The sequence below is a fragment of the Dasypus novemcinctus genome, chromosome 17 (genome assembly GCF_030445035.2).
Source record: "Dasypus novemcinctus isolate mDasNov1 chromosome 17, mDasNov1.1.hap2, whole genome shotgun sequence".
NCBI lineage: Eukaryota > Metazoa > Chordata > Mammalia > Cingulata > Dasypodidae > Dasypus > Dasypus novemcinctus.
Genome location: NC_080689.1, coordinates 1,021,839 through 1,043,478, shown reverse-complemented (window position 1 = coordinate 1,043,478; position 21,640 = coordinate 1,021,839). Strand labels below are relative to the sequence as shown.

Here is a 21,640-nt window from a genome sequence, read left to right as displayed (position 1 = left end):
TGACTTTACTTGTGGTGTGACCATGCTCATTATAATCTCAAAGGAGAAAAAAAACCTTGTAAAAAAAAAAAGCAAAAACAACAACAAAGAAATAGAATCTTATTCCTAGCATTCCAATAACTTTTTCTGTATTTGTACATTGCTGAACTCTAAGTAGTTTGTTTGTATGAGATGGTTAAAAAGGTCAAAGACAAAGGTTTCTTTTTTTTACTTTGGGGGTCTATGAAGTAGCTGGTTATTTCATTTTTTATTTTTTTGGTCTGTTTGATGTATGTGTGAAACAATGTTGTCCAACAATAAACCAGGATTTTATTTTGCTGAGATGTTCTAACAACAACAACAAAAAATGTCGCTCTTCCATCAGAAACCATGGAGGTACAAAGAACGTGGTATGACATATTTAGGGTACTGAAAGAGAAAAACTGCCAACCAAGAATTCTTTATCTGGCAAAACTGTCCTTCAAAAATGAGGGTGAATTTAAAGTCTTCACAGACAAAATCTGAACATATGTTACCAAAAGACCAGAGTTACATGAGATACTAAAAGAAGTGTTACAGCCTGAAAGGAAAAAACAAGGGCAAGAGACTTGAGAGAGGAGTGTAGAAATGAAGATTACTAGTAAGAGTGATTTAAAAGGTAAAAAAATAAAGGTAAGATGCGGCAAAGAAAACCAAAGAATAAAATGGACGAAGTAAGTAATGCCTTTACAGTAATAATACTGAACTAAATGGACCCCAATCCAAAGACATAGACTAACAGAATGAATTAAAAAGTATGCATACACTATACGCTGTCTACAAGAGACTCACCTCAGACATAAGGACCCTACAGGCTGAGGGTGAAAGTTTGGAAAAAGATACTCCACACAAAGAGTAACCAAAAAAATCTGGAACAGCAATACTAATGTCAGACAAAATAGATTTTAAATGAAAACTGTTATAAGAGATGAAGATCATTATATATCAATATATATACTAATAATTATATATTAATAAAAGGGACAATTCACCAAGAAGAAATAATGATAATTAATATTTATGCACCTAACCTGGGTGCCCCAAGATACATGAGAACAACAGCGGCGAAACGGGAGGGAGAAACAGATGTCTCTACAATAACTGTTAGAGACGTCAATTTTCTAAGCACTGGAAGGAACATATGGCCAGAAGATAAATAATACGATAAATGAACTAGACCTAACACACATTTACACAGCATTATACCCCCAAACAGCAGGATCTGCGTTCACGTGCTCATGGAACCTTCTCCAGGATAGACCACACGCTGGGTCACAGACAGGTCTCAATAAATTTAAAAAGACTGAAACTATACAAAGCACTTTATCTGACAATAATGGAAGCTGGAAATCAATAACAGATGGAAAAGAGAAAAAATTCACAAATATATGCAGATTAAACAACACAATCCTAAATAATCAATGGGTCAAAGAAGAAATTACCCAAAAAAATCAGCAAATATCTCTAGACAAAAGAAAATGAGAACACAATATATCCAAACCTATGGGATATAGCAAAGGCAGTATGGAGAGAGAAAGTTGTAACCCTAATGCTTACATTAAAAAAGAACAGGGAAGCAGATATGGCTCACCCTGCCTACCACACGGAGGTCCCAGGTTTGGCTCCCGGGGCCTCCTAATGAAGACAAGCAGAGGCGGCACCGCCACAATGTAGATGCCACAAGCCAGTAGATGCCACAGCCCCTGGGGAGTGGACGTGCCTCAAGCCATGGGGCACTTGCCTCCCACGTGGGAGGTCCTGGGTTCAGTTGCCAGTGGCTCCTGGAGAAGGCGAGCAAACAATGAGCAGACGAGACAAGAGAACCATTGCGGGGTGGGGTAAATAAAAAGTAAATAAATCTTTAAAAAAAAGAACAGCTAAAATTGAAGACCTAATGGCACACATGGAGGAACTCCAAAATGAGAAATAAATTAACTCATCCCATAGAAATAAGAGTGATCATAAGAGAATACTATGAACAACTGTATACCAAAAAAATTAGACAATGTTGACAAAATGCACAAGTTCCTAGAAACACACAAACCACCTACACTGATCCTAGGAAAAATAAAGACCTCAACAAACCAATCAAAAACAAATACATTAAAATAGTCATCAAAAATCTCCCAAAAAATGAAAAGCCCAGGGCCAGATGCTTCACAGGTGAATTCTACCCATCATTCAAAGATGATCTAATACCAATCTTGCTCAAGCTCTTCCAAAAAATTGAACAGGAAGGAGCACTACCAACCTCATTCTATGACGCCAACATGACCCTAATACCAAAACCAGATAAAAAAAATAGTATGAGAAAAGAAAATTAAAGACCAATTTCTCCAATGAATATAGATGCAAGAATCTTCAACAAAATACTTGCAAACCAAATCCAATAGCACAAAAGAATAATACACCATGATCAAGAAGGTTTTATCCCAGGTATGACGTGGTGGTTCAACACAAGAAAATCAATTAGGGGCAGCAGATGTGCCTCCAGAAGCTGAGTCCCCACCTGCCACACGGGAGGCCACAGGTTCAGTTCCCGTGCCTCCTGAAAGATGACGAAGAGAGCAGACAGCAAGCACAAACAATGCGGGGAGGGGGGAGAAATAAATAAAAATAAATCTGCACAGAAAAGCCAGTACAATAGACTACATTAATCAATTGAAGAAAAATCACATGATCCTCTCGACTGATACAGAAAAGGCATTTTACAAAATACAGCATCCTTTCTTGATAAAAACACTCCAAAAGATACAAATAGGAAGCTTTCTAAACATATAAATTCCATTTATAATATAGTGGCTAAAATTATCAAATATAAAAGCAGTAAACTTAACCAAGGACATAAAGAACTTGTCTTCAGAAAACTACAAAACATTGCTTAAAGAAACCAAAGACCTAAGTAAATAGAAGGACGATCTGTGTTCCTGCATTGGAACACCAAATTTCATTAAGATGTTAATTCTACCCAAGCTGATTTACAGATTCAAGGCAATCCCAATAAAAATCCCAACAGGGAAGCAGACTTGGCCCAGTGGTTAGGGCGTCCGCCTACCACACCGGAGGTCCGCGGTTCAAACCCCGGGCCTCCTTGACCCATGTGAAGCTGGCCCATGTGCGGTGCTGATGCGCGCAAGGAGTGCCCTGCCACGCAGGGGTGTCCCCCCGCATAGGGGAGCCCCACACGCAAGTGCGCCCTGTAAGGAGAGTCGCCCAGTGTGAAAGAAAGTGCAGCCTACCCAAGAATGGCGCCATACACATGGAGAGCTGACACAAGATGAAGCAGCAACAACAAAAAAAGAAACACAGATTCCCGGTGCTGCTGATAAGGATAGAAGCGGTCACAGAAGAACACACAGCGAATGGACTCAGAGAGCAGACAACTGGGTGGGGAAGGGAGAGAAATAAAAAATTTTTTTTAAATCCCAACAGTCTTTTTGCAGAAATGGAAAAGCCAACTACCAAATTTATTTGGAAGGGTAAAGGACCCCAAATAGTCAAAAATGTTTTTAAAAAGAATGAAGTTAGAGGACTCTCACTTCCTTTAAAGCATATTACTTGATTACAGTGGTAAAAACATCATGGTACTGGCATAAAAACAGACAGATTGACCAATGGAACCTAATCGAGAACTCAGAAATAGACCTTCATATCTATAATCAAGTGATTTTTGACAAAGCTGTCAAGAACAGTCTATTCATGGGAAGCAGATTTGCTCAACTGATAGAGCATCTGCCTACCACATAGGAGGTGCGGAGTTCAAACCCAGGGCCTCCTGACCCACATGGTGAGCTGGCCCAGGCCATGGTGCGTGCAAGGAGTGCCGTGCCATGGAGGGGTGTCCCCCATGTAGGGGAGCCCCACGCGCAAGGAGTATACCCCTTAAGGAGAGCCACCCCATGAGAAAAAAGCGCAGCCCACCCAGGAGTGGCACTGCACACACGGAGAGCTGACAAAGCAAGATGACACAACAAAGAGAGACACAGATTCCTATGCTGCTGACAAGAATACAAGCAGAGAAGAACACACAGCAAATGGACACAGAGAGCAGATAACGGGGGTGGGGTGGGGTGGGGTGGGGAGTAGAGAAATAAATCTAAAAAAAAGAACAGTCTATTCAAATGGTGCTGGGAGAACTGAATATTCAAAGCCAAGAGAAACAAAGAGGACCTCTATCTCACATCTGATACAAAAACTAACACAAAATAGATTAAGGACCTAAATATAAAAACTACAACCATAAAACTCTTAGAAGAAAATGTAGGGAAACATTTTCAAGATCTTGTGGTAGGCAATAGTTTCTTACACCTTATACCCAAAGCATGAGCAACAAAAAGAATTACAGATATATGGGACCTCCTCAAAAGTAAACACTGGTTTCTTCAAAAGACTTTGAAAAGAAAGTAAAAAGGCAGCCTACTCAAAGGGAGAAAATATTTGGAAACCACATATCCGAGAAGGGTTTGATATCCAAGTTACATAAAGAGACAATACCACTCAACAATCAAAAGACAAGCAACCTGGGACGCCCAGCGCCCCACCTGGCCTCCCTCCCGCTTCCTGCTGCTGAACACTCCTGCGATGTGGAACCCGAGCTCCCACCTCCTCTCTCTCCCTGAGCATCCCTGCTGATATGAAAGTAAGACCCATGTCAGAGGGGCAATATCACCTGGGATGCAGGTGGAGCTACGAAGCTGATGTGAGCTATCACATCCTGACCTGGAAACTACAAGGCTAGCATCGGTCGTCACAGCCCTTTGTAAGCCTAGCCCCAGAAGGAGTTACAAAAATCCCCTTCGCAAGAAGCAGATGTGGCTCAAGTGACCGGGCTCCCGTCTACCATATAGGAGGTCCAGGGTGAAAAGCAAGCTGGCCCACATGGCATGCTGGCCCATGCGGAGAGCTGGAGCACCAAGATGACACAACAAAGAGATACAGAGAAGAGACAGTAAGAAATGCAGCAGACCAGGGAGCTGAGGTGCACAAGAGATTGTGCCTCTCTCCACACCGGAAGGTCCCAGGATTGGTTCCTGGTACCACTTAAAGAGAATACAGACAGACACAGAAGAACACACAGAGAGCAGACAGCGAGTGCAAAACAATGGGGGAGTGGGGAATAATTAAATAAATCTTAAAAAAAAAATCCCCTTCTCCCTCTCCCTTGGGACTGCAGCCTGTCCAGGCTCAGGCTGCCTGCTAGGCTCACTCTCTTAAAGGACTTTGCTTGGACTGACCTCAGCTCCTGGTCTGATTTCTGAAACACCTCTCTTCTTCGGGTTCCCCTCAAACTTAACACAACCCAATTTAAAAAATGCACAGAAGACTTCAGTAGACATTTTTCCAAAGAAATATAAAATGGCCTAAAAGTACATAAAAAAATATTCAACACCACTAGTTATTAGGGAAATGCAGCTCAAAACTACAATGAGATACCATTTCACACCTTATAGAATGGCCATTATTAAAATTAAAACAAAACTAAAAAAAAAACAGAAAGCAACACGTGTTGGAGAGGATTTGGAGAATTAGGACCACCCCTTCACTGCTGGCGGGAATGCAGAATGGTGCATTCCCTATGCACCATGCATAGGGAAGAGAGCTTGGCAGTCTATGTAGAAGTTGTGTACAGAATTGCCGTACGATCCTATCCAGCAATCCCATTACTAGGGATATATTCAGAAGAACTGAAAGCGAAGGACACGAACATGTGCACACTGATGTTCAAAGCAACATTATTCACAACTGCTGAAATATGGAACCAGCCCAACTGCCCATCAACTAATGACTGTATAAACAAAATGTGGTTTATACATACAATGGGATTCTATTCTGCTGTAAGAAGAAATGAGACCAGGAAGCAAATGACAACATGGATGAACCTTTGATGATAAGATGTTCAGTGAGATAAGCCAGACACAAAAGGACAAATATTATATGGCTTTGCTCATATGAACTAAATTCAAAGAGTAAACTGAAGTGAAATTCTAGAGTACAGGTTACTAGGAGATAACTTGTGGGTTGAGAATGGGAGCTTAATGTATGCAGAATTTTTAATAAGGTTTATTGTAAGTGTGGAAGTGAATAGTGTTTATGGTAACACAATATAATGAGTATAACTAACACCGATGATTTATAAATGACTGAAAGGTGTGGTCTGTGTACATAAATGTCAACTTAAAGGAAGTTAGAGAATAATCTAGGGAATGTGTAAAATAGTGATTTCGGTGGTGGTGATATATTTTTGCAGCAATGGCAAAAAAGGTATTATATCACTTCTTAGGGACAATAGGGAGATATAAAGGGGTATAGGATTTTTCCTTTTTGAGTAATGAACGTTCTTAAATTGACTGAGGTGATGATACCACAACTTTGTGACAAAAAGGAGAGCCACTAAGTGTACACTTTGAATGGACTGTACAAAACATGGGGTCATATGGGACTGTATAATATGGGAATCCAGTGGTAGAAGATGGACTGCGGTTAACAAAACAAATATAAGAATGTTCTCACATGAGCTATAACAAATACGTAATACTAATACGGGGTGTTAGTAACTGGGTGGAGGGAAACAGATATGGCTCAACCAAGTGTCTACCATAAAGGAGGTCCAGGGATTCGATGCCCAGGGCCTCCCGCTGAGGGCAAGCTGGCCCACATGGCAAGCTGGCCCATGCGGAGTGCCGGCCCATGCTGGAATGCTGCCCCGCGGAGTGCCCTGTGCCATGGGAATGCCGCCTTGTGCAGGAGAACCACCCCACGCAGGAGTGCTGGCTGACACTGAGAGCTGGTGCAGCAAGATGATACAACAAGAAACACAGAGGAGAGAAAATAAGACGATGTAGCAGAAGAGGGAGTTGAGGTGGCGCAAGAGAGTAATCACCTCTCTCCCACTCCATAAGGTCCAGAATTGGTTTCTGGAGCAGCCAAATGAGAACACAAGCAGACACAGAAGAACACACAGCAAATGGACACAGAGAGCAGACAACACGGGGAATGGGAGCAGAGGGGGGAGAAACAAATGAAAAATAAATCTTTAAAAAATAAATAACCAGATGGATTGAGGGAAAAATACACCAAATGTACAATATGGGTTATAGTTAGCAGTAGTATGCTGATGGTACTCTTTCATAGTTTACAACAGATGTTTAAAAAAATCCAAGGTGGTGGGTGGGGAGTCAGTATGTATATACATGTTTGTTTTGTATGTTCAAAACTTTTACCATACTCTTACTGTTTATGGATGTTTGTGTATGAATGATAGACTTCAAGATTTTATTTAAAAAAATAATGGAAAATCACAATATAAGCACATATTTGCAATGTATAACACAAAACAATGAGAAAGAAAAAACAACTCAGGAAAACCTTATAACCAGAACAAATAAAAAGAATTACAAATCAAGGAAAAAACAAGCAACCCAATGTGGAAAACAAAAGGGCAGAAAGACTTGGATACAAAAAAAAAAAAAAAAAATCCAAATGGTCAAACATTTCAAAAGAACTCCATGTGATTAGGAACTAGGAAAATGCAAACCACACTAGCACACACCACCACTGCACCCTCTTTAATGGCCAAGAGGAGGAGAAATGCCACAATACCAAGTACAGGCCAGTGCCCGGAATAGGAGAAAGAGTGGCCGTGCACCGCCCAGGAGATAAACCTGGTCCAAGCATTTTGGAAGACAGTTTGTCATTAAAAGATGTCCTGGGAAGCGGCTGTGGCTCTATCAGTTGGGCTCCCATCTACCCAGGGCCTCCCTGTGAAGGTAAGCTGGCCGCGCCCGCGGAGAGCTGATGGCCTGCGCCCGCGGAGAGCTGGCACAGCAAAATGATGCAACAAAGGGAGAGAAGCAGGCACAGAATGTGCAGCAAATGGACACAGAGAGCAGACACCAAAGCAAGCGGCAAGGGGCAGGGAAAGGAAATAAAAAATCTTAAAAAAAAAAAGAATGTCCTAGCCCCTCCTAGGTTAATGAAGAGTGCACAAGCAGGACACACGGGAAAACGCAGCAACATTGTCCACAAGGCCCCAAAACGGGAAACAGACTGAATGTCCATCAACAGCACAATTTTGTACAGTCAAACGAAAAAATACTATGCAGCTATAAAAATGAACTAACAACCACACTCTACAATATTCATGAATCTCAAAAGCTTAGAGTGTAGAGAAAGAAACAAGCTAAAAAAGAACGCACACAATACCATTCTATTTTTGTAAAGCTCAAAGGCAGGCAAGAAAAGCTATGTTCTCGGGGATGACCACATGACCATGGCAAGAGACCACACGAAAGTGACGCCTGTGGCTGTCTTCAGAAGGGAGTGGGGCTGGAAAGGGAGCAACAGAGCCTGGCACGCTTGAGGGATGCGCTCTTTCCTGACTCACAAGGTGTCTGCAGGTGTCCTCTCTGGAATTAATGGTTATACTATACATTCGTGTTTTATGCACTTGTGAGTAAAGAGCCTGGGCTAAAGCAAGCCTGATTAGGAACAACCTCAGTGTCCACGATCCCATAGTACTATTCCTTGGAAACTACAAAAAAAACCCCTGTAGAATGTTCCTTCTGCCTTGTCTGCTGTCTGGGGCTTTACATGGCTTGGGGAAGTTTTACGTTGACATGCAGAACTGACAAAAATAGTATAAAAAATATGTTGGGGGAAACAGACTTCGCCCAGTGGTTAGGGCGTCCGTCTACCACATGGGAGGTCCGCGGTTCAAACCCCGGGCCTCCTTGACCCGTGTGGAGCTAGCCCACGCGCAGTGCTGATGCGCGCAAGGAGTGCCGCGCCACGCAGGGTGTCCCCCACGTAGGGGAGCCCCATGCGCAAGGAGTGCGCCCCGTAAGGAGAGCCACCCAGCGCGAAAGAGAGTGCAGCCTGCCCAGGAATGGCGCCGCCCACACTTCCCGTGCCGCTGACAACAGAAGCGGACAAAGAAACAAGAGGCAGCAAATAGACACAGAGAACAGACAACGGGGGGGGGGGGGGGGGGGGGAATCTTTTTAAAAAAAGTATGTTGGGGGAAACAGCTGTGGCTCAATCAGTTGGGCTCCCGCCTACCATACGGGAGGCCCTGGGTTCATGTCCCGGGGCCTCCTTGTGAAGGCGGGCTCGCCCACACACTGTGGAGAGCTGCCAGCCTGCAAGCGCTGTGGAGAGCCGACTCAGCAAGGGGACGCAACAAGAAAAAAGCACACACACACAGAAGAGCGCACAGCGAATGGACAGCCGACAGCAAGCAAGCTGCAAGGGGGGAGGGGGAATAAATAAAAATAAATACAGACACACAAGAATGCACAGCGAATGGACACAGAGCAGACAGCAAGCAAGCTGCAAGGGGGGAATTAAAAAAATGTTGGAATTTGAAGTTGCAGTTTCCCAATATCACAGTGACTGATCACACAACCCTAGGCACTCACCCATGTCTACACATGCCCTTAACGGCAAAGGAAGTTGCATACCTGGTATTTACAAGGTCTCCCAAGGAGATGAACATGGTGTACCTGCTGGATTTCCTGACCTGTATCACTCTATGAAACTAAGCAAAACAGTATCATATTAAAGCCTATTTGTGTCTTATGAGTCTTATGAATTCCAACCCATTATTCTGTAGATAGATGTGTTAAAATTCACAATCAAAAGTAGTTCAGAAAAAGAAATAGGGAAGAGAGGAAATATTGATTTTAAGCTATAAATCACTAGGGTTCATTAAGTTAGCAAATCGAAACATTTTAAAATGTTAATTTGAAGACAAAGAAGTTTTTTTGAAACAGTTTAAAACTCATTTGAGAAACAGGGAAATCCAAAATAAAGGCAATTCATGAAAAACAGTTCATGTTAAATGACAACAATGTTCATGAATGATACATTTTTTTGAAAGTCTAACCAAGTTTCCTTGATGTACATAACTGGTCCCAAATGCTAAGTAAAATGACACAAGCACAATCTCTAATATATTTCTCATATCCATTCCTCTCTACCTTTTTAATATGGCAAATTAGTCTTACTTTTTTGGGAATTTGCTCACACTCCACATTTACTTCCCATATGTTGTTCTCTTGTGTTTCTTCAACTTCTGTTTCTTCTAGTTCATCACTGATTCTGCAGCAAAACATCAAAAAACACAAAAGTGTTTTTCAAACTGAAAAGCGTTCATACCACAGCACTAAAATTCACTATTTTGGTTTCGCTGAGTTTTCCCTCACACAAACTCAAATTCTTCTCCAAACATTGCCGAGAAATACTGTAAAATGACGGTAGTAAATGTCAATACATGTTTACAAGGAGCCTGTAAAGCTGAAATTTTAGATTACATAACTTTAGTGTTCCTATATTACCAGCTATAAAAATCATGCATTATTTCCACAAACACTGAGTATCGCCCATAAACCCGGCTGTGCTTGAAATCGTGGTTTAAAACAACGAGAACGCACACCTCGTCCTGCCCTCTGAGCGCTTTCTGCCTGGTGGACAGAAACCGAGCCACGGCGCGGGGGGGGCGCGGGGGGCGCGGGGAGCGCGGGGGGGGCGCGGGGGGGGCCGCCGGGGGGGGCGCGGGGGGGCGCGGGGGGCCGCCGGGGGGGCGCGGGGGCGCGCGGGGGCGCGCGCGTGGGGGCGCGGTGGGGGGCCGCCGGGGGGGGCGCGGGGGGGCGGCGGGGGGGCCGCCGGGGGGGCGCGCGGGGGGCCGCCGGGGGGGGGGCGGCGGGTGGCGCGCGGGGCCGCCGGGGGCGCGCGGGGGCGCGGGGGGGCGCGGGGGGCGCGGGGGGGCGCGGGGGGGCGCGCGGGGCGCGGGGGGCGGGCGCGGGGGGGGGCGCGGGGGGCCGCCGGGGGGGGGGCGCGGGGGGGCCGCCGCGGGGGGCGCGGGGGGCCGCCGGGGGGGGGGCGCGGGGGGCCGCCGGGGGGCCGCCGGGGGGGGCGCGGGGGGGCGCTGCGGGGCCGCCGGGGGGCGCGCGGGGCGCGGGGGGCGCGGGGGGCGCGCGGGGGCGCGGGGCGGCGGGGGGGGCGCGGGGGGGCGCGCGGGGGGGGGCCGCCGGGGGGCGCGGGGGCCGCCGGGGGGGCGCGGGGGGCGCGGGCGCACTCGGAGCCCCGGCACACCCCCAGCCGCGAGGGGGGCGCGGCTTCTCCCGCGCACGGTCACTCTCCAGGACCGACCGCGAGGCAGGTCACGAAGGCTCCAGTGACGCCGTGACCTGCCCCCGCGCGTCTGGGGCCACAGCAGAGACCCGCGGCGCAGGGGCTCACACCCCGGCGTCCTCCGCCGTCCAGGGCGGCACGGCGCAGCCGGCGGGGCGGGGGTCCGCGCAGTGGACACGCGCGGCGCGGGGCGCACGAGCGCTAGCCTGCAGGGCGATGGGGCTGCCCGCTCTCCGCGGCCGAGAGGCCTGGGGCCGAGCGGGCCCGGGCCGGACGGGCCCCCACGCACGACTCCGCAGGGGGGAACGGGAGCGCGCAGGCTCAGTCCACGCGCACCGGGGGCGCCGGCCGGGGGGCGCCGCGCCCGAGGAGGCGCGCAGGGCGAGGGGCGAGGGGCGAGGGGAGGGAGCGGGGGGCGGCGAGGGGGCTGGGGCGTCGCGGGGCGCGGCCCGGGGCGGCCCCGGGCGTCGGCGGCCCCCCGCGGACGCGGTGCGCCCCACGCGCCGGCGCCGCGCGCTGCCGCGGCGCGTCGTGCGAGGCGCGGGGGGAACGCGGCTCGGGTCCCCGCGCTCAAAGGATGAAAAAGACGGCGTCACCTTTCGTCAGAGTCCGAGGCCGGAGTTCTGCCGAGGGCCGGGTTGGGGGGTTTGGAGAAAAGATTCTCAAAGTCCATCACCACGCGGAGGCCTCCTGCCGCGAGCCGCAGCCGAGCTAACGCGCGTGAGGCGCCGGACGCGGGGCGCCCCGCGCACGCGCGCCACGCCCCCTCCGCCGCGCCCGGCGCGCGCCACGCCCCCTCGGGGCTGCGCACGCGCGCTGCCTTCCCGAATACGTGGTTCTGCGCAGGAGACTCACTGCTATACTTTTTAAAAAAAGAACAAATCCGTTTTGTTGCTATTAATAAAATATACAAATTATCCAAAGTGTATAAGCAATGATATTTGCTATAATGACATAGTTGTGCATTTATCACTTCAATCATTGTTAGAGCAGTTTCAATATTTGAATGAAAGAAACAAGAAGCAAACAAGAAAATTCTTCACCTCTCAATCTTTTTCCCCTGCTGTATGTGGCTGCTATTTCTGGTTATTCTTACACAATTACTTATTTGTTTAGCAGTTTTATTGAGACAAATTCATATACCACACCATCCATCCAAAGTGCATAATCAATGGCTTTTAGTATAATCAGAATGCTATGTATTCATCACCACAAAAAATTTTAGAACAATTTCATTACTCCAAAAGGGAAAACTCCACACCCCTTAGCAGTTCTTCCCTACCCATATATAAGCACTAACCTAATTTCATCTTTATAAATTGATTTTCCAAGCACTTCTTCCTGGGCTTTCTCAAATATTTAATAAAAATTTTTTCTTAGTCCTTAGAATTTCTCTCCTTCACTTTATTGAAAATGGTTAGATCAAAATCACCAAGTTTCTAAGAAATTAGAGCAATAATCTACTGTTGTCAGCAGTGGGTTTCCAGGTTCTTGGCTCTGTCAGGAGAAGGAATTGAAAGACGTACCAGGTTAAGCAGGCAAGTAGAGGTTTACCAAGTGAGGAGACAGCAAGAGCACCCTGGAGCTGTGAGTGCAGGTGCTCCAGGGCCCCCAGCGGGCGGGGCCTCTCTAAGGCTGACCCTACCCCACGCTAAGGAGCCCTCTCAGCTCTTTGCTGCCCTGACTGGGTGCTTTCTCCTTCCTACTGGATTTTACACCCGTCGGCTTTTGCGGAGCCAGCGGGGAAGCCTTTCTTCTGAAATTATCTGGGGCTCTCTTGAACCGGGGGGCTCCGATGGGACGCCGTGACCAGGTTCTCGGCGGGCCTGTCAGCTGGGATGGTACGGCCTTGTCCGCGACAGGCTGCAGGGCCTCCGGGGCTTTCCGGGGCCTCGAGGCAGGTTCCTGGCAGGGGGCCCGGCCGTGAAGGTTCCCGGCCGCCTTCCTCCTTGCCCCGGCGAGCCTGCCTCACCATTTATTTGCGTACCCTCCATATGCGAGGCATCTGTCAGAAGAAATAAAATTGAACTGCTATGACTAAGAGATTTTAAATGAGTCGGCAGGTCATTCTGAAGGTTATTCTTTTTTTTTTTTAGGCAGGTCTCAACCAGATATCACAAATGCCAAGGTATGTAAAGCCTCCAGCAAAACTGTTCTCAAAACTGCAAGGACATCTGGACCATAAAACAAACCACAATGTTAGATGTCGGGTGAGACAATTGGGACGCAGAGACTGGCGATTGCAGGCAAGGATTTATTGGGAAGCTCTCCCAACAGAGGGGGTCTGCAGAATGAACTTCACCCCCCCCCCCCCCCAGCATGAGGAGGGTCTGAAGAGAAACTTCAGCCCTCCCGGCAGAGGCAGTCGTGAATTCATGCAGTATTCTCTAGACGGGACATGATTAGTCAGTGGAAGAGGGCTTGGGCTTGGGTGAGACCGAGAGCCTACAGGCATGGCTGGGGGGTGGGGTTGGGGCAGTGAATCCTAGGGGTGCGGGAGGGGTTGGTGGGGTGGGTGGCTTCTTGGTCTATCCTTGTGAGGGAAATGAGCCGTTTCTGGACACGGAGGCCCAGGCTGGGGTGTCCTATGTCACGGGCCATGCCGCCTTCTGAGCAGACGGCTGATCACCCTTTCACAATGCGTTAGGTTTAATAATAAACTTGCATCTTCTGCAAGCTGTGGCTGTTACGGGGGCTAGGGCTGGGGCCTGTCATTCCTGGGTTTTGATTATAGTAATAAAAACTTCGGTAGGTCTGGGAGTGGACAGCCAGGCGGCACGTGAAAGGTGGAGGCCACGGGGCTCCGACTCCCTCTGGTGCTTCCCGCTGTCGGGGCATAGAGGGCCTCCTTCTCCTGCGGTTCGGCTGGTGGGGTTTTGCGTTCTGAGGTGGTAATTGACTGTTCTCATAACAGGAAGGCAGCACGTGCATATTCTTGGGTGGTTGTTTGAACAACTCCGTAGATGAGTGGATGAGAAGCTGTAGGAGAAAGGGCCACACTTGAGAAGGAGGAAAGTAATTATTAGGGGGGTTATCTGGGTTTGTCCATGTAAAAGCAAAGATGTTTTGGGAGTTCTCATCTAGGGGGATTGTGAAAAAGGCATCCTTGAGGTCTATTACTGTGTCGTGTGTGTTTGAGGAGGGATGTGTGATAGGGCAGTAGGGGCTGGGGACTAAGGCGGCCATAGGCTGGGTTGCCAGGTTGACGGCTCTTAGATACTGTACGGGACGATCACTGCCTTTAGGTCTTTAACAGCTAGGGTAGGTGTGTTGAGTGGAGAGTCGGGGCGTAACAGCCCTGCGGCACAAAGCTTGTCAATGGTGGGTTTAAGTCCTCGCTTGGCGCGGAAGGAGAGAGGATACCGGGGGCGGCTGATGAAAGAAGAGCTGTCTTGGGGTGACTCTTACAGGGAAGAGGTGTGAGGCTCTTGAGGGAGAGTCAGTGTCCACACTGGGGGCCGTGCTTCCTGTTGTAAGGTGGGGTGTGAGTAGGAGGGAAGTAGGAGTTAAGGCAGGGGATGGGGACGAAAGGAGAAGGAAGCCAGCTCGGGGGAGGCAGTGAGAAGGAGATGGCCGCGCAGTGTGGACAGACTGCCTCCTCCTCAGGGTGGGGAGGGGCGTGGTGGTCTAACGAGGAACTGGTGTGAGAGGTGCGATTTTCTATAGCGCAGGAAGGGGGTGTGTAATCAAGGCAGAGGAAGGAGCACCGTCAACAGGAGAGACTCAGGAAGGTATTAAGATCCTGCATGTTCTGAAAGTGCCTCTGTGTCAGTTAACGAGGAGCTCGGCTCACCTCCCACCTTGAGGATAACCTCGGTTTGAACTTAGCGGTGGAGACGCGGGCCTCTCCGCACCCGGGGCCCGTCAGCCTTCTGCTCTTACTCCGAGCACGTCAGGAAGGGAAGATGATTTAGGTTCTAGGCTGATAAGGCGTGTTGGAGGGGCCTTCCCGGAAACTGGGTTTTCAGGACAGTCTGACTTCCAGTGGCCCTTACTTTGGCACACAGGACAAAGCTCCGGCGGGGGTCTTGGATTGGGCCATGCTCGTGCCCAGTGTCCTTCCTTCCCATGCTTAAAGCAGGGTCCGGGTGGCAGCTGCAGGAAGGGGGATGGGGTTTTGGGGAAAACACTCTGCGGGCAGCAGCAAGGAGGGAGGCTTTAGCTTGATGGTTGGAGATTTGGACCCGAAGGGTATCGGGAATGAAAGAAAGAGAAAAAAGGGGAGAGGAAACAAAGAAAAAGAACTAACAAGCTGGGATCAGGGGGTCTGCGAGTAATGACTCCTCAGACAACTTTATTTTCTACATGTGACATTATATATACTCAAACTATCGAGATAACAAGCAGTGTAACTACACATTAACAAAACTCGTAAATTAAAGAACTTATCTCAAAATACAAAGATTCAGTATTCCTTTCAAACTACAAAGTGCATTTGCTTGTATTTCTCCCTGCCCCCAACAGCTCTATCTGGTTGACCGGAAAGGCTTAATTGCTGCATTCCTATGTTAAAAGCGTATAGGCAGGCTCTAAGGGTTTAGATCACGTGGCACTTTCTAACTTGCATAATAGAAGGCATGAAAAAGGCAGCCCTCAAAGTAGTAAATTATGACAAGATCAAAGAAATTTCCCCCAAATCAAATGAAAACCTGCTCCCTGAATGACTATACTTACACACACACTCTATTGTTAAAGACCTCGAAGTCTGATTAATTAGGTCTTTCTGAGGGGTTTGAGGGCCCTCCTCTAATTTCTGCAATTTTTTTCTGATATCTGGGTATGCCTGAGTGATAAAGTGTGTGTGTAAGTATAGTCATCCAGATTCAGAACCCGAGTCTAAATTAGTATATTTGAGGAGTGATTCTGTTAATATAGTCATAAAGGGAGCAGGTTTTCATTTGATTTTGGGGAAATTTCTTTGATCTTGTCGTAATTTACTACTTTGAGGGCTGCCTTTTTCATGCCTTCTATTAGGCAAGTTAGAAAGTGCCACGTGATCTAAACGCCTAGAGCCTGCCTGATATTCCCACGGAGGGAGGCTGCGGGAGCTGCGCGGGCCAGGGGGTGTCGGGAGGGCCGCGTGTGTGGAGGGAGTCGGCCCAGGCAGTGGCTGCAGCCCAGGGCGGCTTTTTCCTTTTTCCCTCGGGGGTGGGAGAAGAACTCTGTGACACAGATGTGCGCTGGTGGGAGCGAGTGAGGTGCAGGAATTCTTCACTGTATGTAGCAGGGTTTTCTGAGAAGGAGCCTAATCGCTCTTCTGTCTCACTGAGATCTGAGCGTGAGAAGGGAGTGTGCATTTTAACTTTCTGTTTTCCTGAGAGGTAGGAGGAGTGTTGGTGTTTGTGCAGAATTAAGCGGTGGAGAGGGGTTAACTTTTGTGTTGGTGGAGGTGGAGGTGGACGGCGGGGAGGGGGGGAGGACGTCGTCCTCAGGAATGAGTATGAGGAAGGGAGAAAGGAGGGGAGGAGACCGCGCAGCAGAGGGCCGAGGGCGGAAGGTGGCGGCGAGGATGAGGACGGAGACAGATCGGAGGCACATAGGGAGCAGGTGCAGGAGGAACTCGGGTTGCTGGGAAAATTGAGATTTTTAGGAGATTTGGGAGGTGGATGGGAGGGAGACAAAAGTTTCTGACTGAGCAATAGGATTTAGTAAGAGGAACACGACTGACAGAAATAGCAGGGCCTGAATGGAAGGGACTCCAGCCACTTGCCATGGCGTTGGACGGTTTTCCAACCTCTAAGGATCTGTGTGTCAAAGGAACCATGTTCCAGCCATTGACTTTCGTGTTTCAATCTGTACTGAGGCCAAACTGTAGTGGAGCGATAGATGAGTTTCTCGGGTCTGGTACCTCCTCCAGGATATGAGGCTTAAGGCTAAGAGGCAGCCCGCAGTGTTGTGTCTGGAGGAGCCGAGGAGGGTTCCTGTTGCTGGAACCTGGGATGAGGTCGGGGGCGCTCAGAGGTGAACCGAGCAGGGCGGGCGTCCCCGCGGCAGCCAGTCCACACCCAGGACCAGACGTCTCTGATGACTGCGGGCTTCTGGGTACGCGGTCAGCCACCTGCCATGGACCCCAAAATGGAGAGGATCCCTGACCTGGCTGGGATTGCGGAGTTGTCTGAAACAACGGGAGAAAGAACAGGATCCTTCAGAGGAGAAGTCCCTTACGTCGCCCAGCTGGTGATGGGAGTGTCCGGGGTTGGCTGGAGCTACAGCAGCAGCAAGGGCAGGTCTCTGGTAGAAAGAAGTCTTCTTCTGGACGAAAATAAGGCTCACCCGCTTGTGGAGAAGAAAAGAATTTAGTCTCAATCTTGCAAGAAGGGGCGCACAACCAGAAAACATGGCTGGCCCCCTGAACAAGAAGAATGACACAATTTATACCCCTAAGCCTGGCATGCAAGCCCTTCCTGTGTCTCCATAGATTGGATACTTCAGAAGGTACAGCCTATCCGAGAAGATCTAACTTCCTCGCGCAAAAGTTTGTGATTAATGGCTTCCGCCATCACATTCCAACCATTTTAGTTTTCACCTGCTCCCCTTTGCCAAATAATGGATGGAATTTAGTGCTGAATTGGTACTGACTTAGCTCTTTCTTGAGTATCTTTTTTATTGCCTATAGGACTGGCTTAAGCTGCTTTCCTTTGTTCCTGCTTAACCCGGGAGTGGGAGACTGAGGCAGTAGGCTGCCAGGTTACATTAATCAATATTTTCTTCCTTTTGTGAAAACTAAGCTAATTTTTGTTTCTGACATCTCTCAGCAATCTGCTGGTCTCTACACAATCCCAAGTGTCTCTGGGTTCGCTCTGGGGAGTTCCAGGAAAAGGGTGAAAAGGACCCAGAGCTGCACCATCAGGACTGAGGAGTAAGCCTGGGCGAGCTGCCGTTGCCCATTGCTTCCTCTTTCCAAGACCGAAGCTCAGCAGCCAGGGTCTGGGAGTGAGCCCGAGCTGCTGCTGCGCCCTGCGTCCCAGGTTGCAAGGGATGGTGGCAGGGTCCCCTCTTCCCGGATCCCAGCTTTCGGCACCACATGTTAGATGTCAGGTGAGGTAGTTGGGACACAGAGACCAACAATTGCAGGCAAGGATTTATTGGGAAGCTCTCCTAACGGAGGGGGTCTGAAAAATAAACTGCAGCCCTGCCCCCAACATGGCAGGGGTCTGAAGAGAAACTTCAGCCCGCTTCTGGCAGAGGCAGTCATGAATTTATAGATACATCTATAGGTGGGGACACGCTTAGTCAGTGGGAGTGGGCTGGGGCTTAGGTAAGACCCGAGGGCCTATAGGGATGGCTAGGGGGCGGTGGGTGAGGGGCAGTGAATTCTAGGCATGATGGGGTCATGTGGCTTCTTTGTCTATTCTTGTGAGGAAATGAGCTGTATCTGGACATGTAGGCGCAGGACAGGGGCTGTTCTATGCCATGGGATGTGGTTCCTTCTGAGTAAACAACTGGTTGCCCTTTCACAATGGGGCAGGTTCAGTAATAAACTTTCAGCTTCTGCAAGTTGTGGTTGTACTGGGGGCTAGCGATGGGGCCTAGTCCTGTCACACCAGATAAAGAACTCTGTTAATTGTCTAACGTGGAGGTCAGTTAGAGTACTCCAAATATCTACCAACAACAACAACAAAAAACACTAATCTTTTTCTTTACAAACCCTTGCCTGGCTGTACCAAGACTGACAATTTGGGTTGCTACCTGTATCTGTGCTCCATGAACAGCAGTTCTTAAAACCCCAAATAATTGCTTTATGTTGCCTTGCAGCTTAGGTTATTTCTTGGGTGACACATCATTTTCATATATTAGCTCACTTATTCATCACCACAGCCCTCTAAGACATGTAATATTATTTTATACATTTTTCAGATGGGGAAACAGGTTAATGTAACCTGTAGCGTCTCTTCAATCTGATGAGATTAAAATAAATACACAAGTGATTTAAAAGTGGAATAGTCCATCAGGAAGTGCCAACTGCTGACTCAGAAGAGAAGCAAAGCAGAAGTTTTCTTGAAAGGGGTGGATTTGAGCTAGGCCTTGAGCTAATTTTCATAGGAAGAGATGAAATTAAAGATAAACGTGCTTCCCATGTGGAGGCTAGCTTGCTGGAGCCGGGGGAGAGGCAGTGGGAAACACGGTGAATGCTGGACAGCCGCCACCTCCCAACAGCAAAGCCACCCCAACACACAGCTGACCGCAGGCGGGATGGAGCCAGCAGGCGACTGCAGAGCCTCCCGGGCGGTCCCGTACACATTTCTGGCGATTCCGTACACATGTATTTGTGAACTAAATAAATTGTTCCTCTTTTAAGTCACTAAGTTTTTGTTTGTTTATTTTTAAGAGTTACTGGGGATTGAACGCAGGACCTTGCACACGGGAAGTGGCGCTCAACCACTTGAGCTGCATCTGCTCCCCAAGCCGCTAAGTGCTAAAGCAGTTTATTACAGGGCAATAGCTAACTGATAAATGGGAACTAAAAAAGTGACATAGAGGAATTGAAAAAGAACCAAGTCGAGCTTCCGGAAATAAAAATATAGTGCTGACATTAAGAACTCAGTGTGTAGTGTGGTAGTTTCAAACTGTGCTTGCAATTCTTTAATACACTTCTCTTCAAAAGGTGGAGTCTAGTTCCCCTCCCCTTAAACATGGACTGGTCTTGACTCACTCCGCACGAGTAGAATGTGCCAGGAGTGACGGCTTGTGACCAGGTCCTAAAAGGCCCTGCAGCCTCTGCTTGGGAGGAGTCAAGTGCCATGCTGCGAAGGCACTGAGGATGCAGGAGAGGTCTGTGGAGAGGCAGCCTGTGGAGGGCCAGCCTGTGGAGGGCAGCCTGTGGAGGGCAGCCTGTGGAGGGCCAGCCTGTAGAGAGCCAGCCCTGTGGAGGACCAGCCTGTGGAGGGCCAGCCTGTGGAGGGCAGCCTGTGGAGGGCCAGCCTGTGGAGGGCAGCCTGTGGAGGGCAGCCTGTGGAGGGCAGCCCTGTGGAGGGCAGCCCCGTGGAGGGCAGCCTGTGGAGGGCCAGCCTGTGGAGGGGCAGCCTGTGGAGGGCAGCCTGTGGAGGGCAGCCCCGTGGAGGACCAGCCTGTGGAGGGCAGCCCTGTGGAGGGCCAGCCTGTGGAGGGGCAGCCTGTGGAGGGCAGCCCCGTGGAGGACCAGCCTGTGGAGGGCAGCCCTGTGGAGGGCCAGCCTGTGGAGGGCCAGCCTGTGGAGGGGCAGCCTGTGGAGGGCAGCCCTGTGGAGGGCCAGCCTGTGGAGGGCAGCCTGTGGAGGGCAGCCCTGTGGAGGGCAGCCTGTGGAGGGCCAGCCTGTGGAGGGCAGCCCTGTGGAGGGCCAGCCTGTAGAGAGCCAGCCCTGTGGAGGGCCAGCCTGTAGAGAGCCAGCCCTGTGGAGGGCCAGCCTGTGGAGGGCAGCCTGTGGAGGGCAGCCCTGTGGAGGACCAGCCTGTGGAGGACCAGCCTGTGGAGGGCAGCCTGTGGAGGGCAGCCTGTGGAGAGGCAGCCTGTGGAGGACCAGCCTGTGGAGGGCAGCCTGTAGAGAGCCAGCCCCGTGGAGGGGCAGCCCTGAGGAGAGGCAGCCTGTGGAGGGCAGCCTGTGGAGGGCAGCCTGTGGAGGGCCAGCCTGTGGAGGGCCAGCCTGTGGAGGGCAGCCTGTGGAGGGCCAGCCTGTGGAGGGCAGCCCCGTGGAGGGGCAGCCTGTGGAGGGCCAGCCTGTGGAGGGCAGCCTGTGGAGGGGCAGCCCCATGGATGGCCAGCCTGTGGAGGGCAGCCTGTGGAGGGCCAGCCTGTGGAGGGCCAGCCTGTGGAGGGCAGCCTGTGGAGGGCCAGCCTGTGGAGGGGCAGCCCCATGGATGGCCAGCCTGTGGAGGGCAGCCTGTGGAGGGCCAGCCTGTGGAGGGCAGCCTGTGGAGGGCAGCCTGTGGAGGGCCAGCCTGTGGAGGGCAGCCTGTGGAGGGCAGCCCCGTGGAGGACCAGCCTGTGGAGGGCAGCCTGTGGAGGGCAGCCCTGTGGAGGGCCAGCCCCGTGGAGGGCCAGCCTGTGGAGGACCAGCCTGTGGAGGGCAGCCTGTGGAGGGCAGCCTGTGGAGGACCAGCCTGTGGAGGGCAGCCCTGTGGAGGGCCAGCCTGTGGAGGGCCAGCCTGTGGAGGGCAGCCCTGTGGAGGGCAGCCTGTGGAGGGCCAGCCTGTGGAGGGCAGCCTGTGGAGGGCAGCCTGTGGAGGGCAGCCCTGTGGAGGGCCAGCCTGTGGAGGACCAGCCTGTGGAGGGCCAGCCTGTGGAGGGCAGCCCTGTGGAGGGCCAGCCTGTGGAGGGCCAGCCTGTGGAGGGCAGCCCTGTGGAGGGCAGCCTGTGGAGGGCCAGCCTGTGGAGGGCAGCCTGTGGAGGGCAGCCTGTGGAGGGCCAGCCTGTGGAGGGCAGCCTGTGGAGGGCAGCCCTGTGGAGGGCAGCCTGTGGAGGGCCAGCCCTGTGGATGGCCAGCCTGTGGAGGGGCAGCCTGTGGAGGCCAGCCTGT

The 21,640-nt window shown here is 50.3% G+C and overlaps 1 protein-coding gene across 5 annotated transcripts in view; it reads right to left on the bottom strand.

The window, feature by feature from the left end:
• The window catches only part of ZC3H8 (zinc finger CCCH-type containing 8), a 33,964-nt gene extending 22,047 nt beyond the window's left edge, over positions 1-11,917 (bottom strand). For all 5 annotated transcript variants that reach the window (XR_009181067.2, XR_009181068.2, XR_009181069.2 and 2 more), the window contains exons 1-2: positions 11,745-11,917; positions 10,023-10,116 (exon numbers count right to left, since the gene is read on the bottom strand). Coding sequence is in view for 1 of the 5 variants with exons in the window: in XM_058278066.2 (XP_058134049.1) it covers positions 10,023-10,116; positions 11,745-11,821 (171 nt within the window). In the remaining 4 variants the exon portion in view is untranslated. The remainder of the gene's footprint in view (positions 1-10,022; positions 10,117-11,744) is intronic.
• Between the last annotated feature and the right edge of the window lie 9,723 nt (positions 11,918-21,640).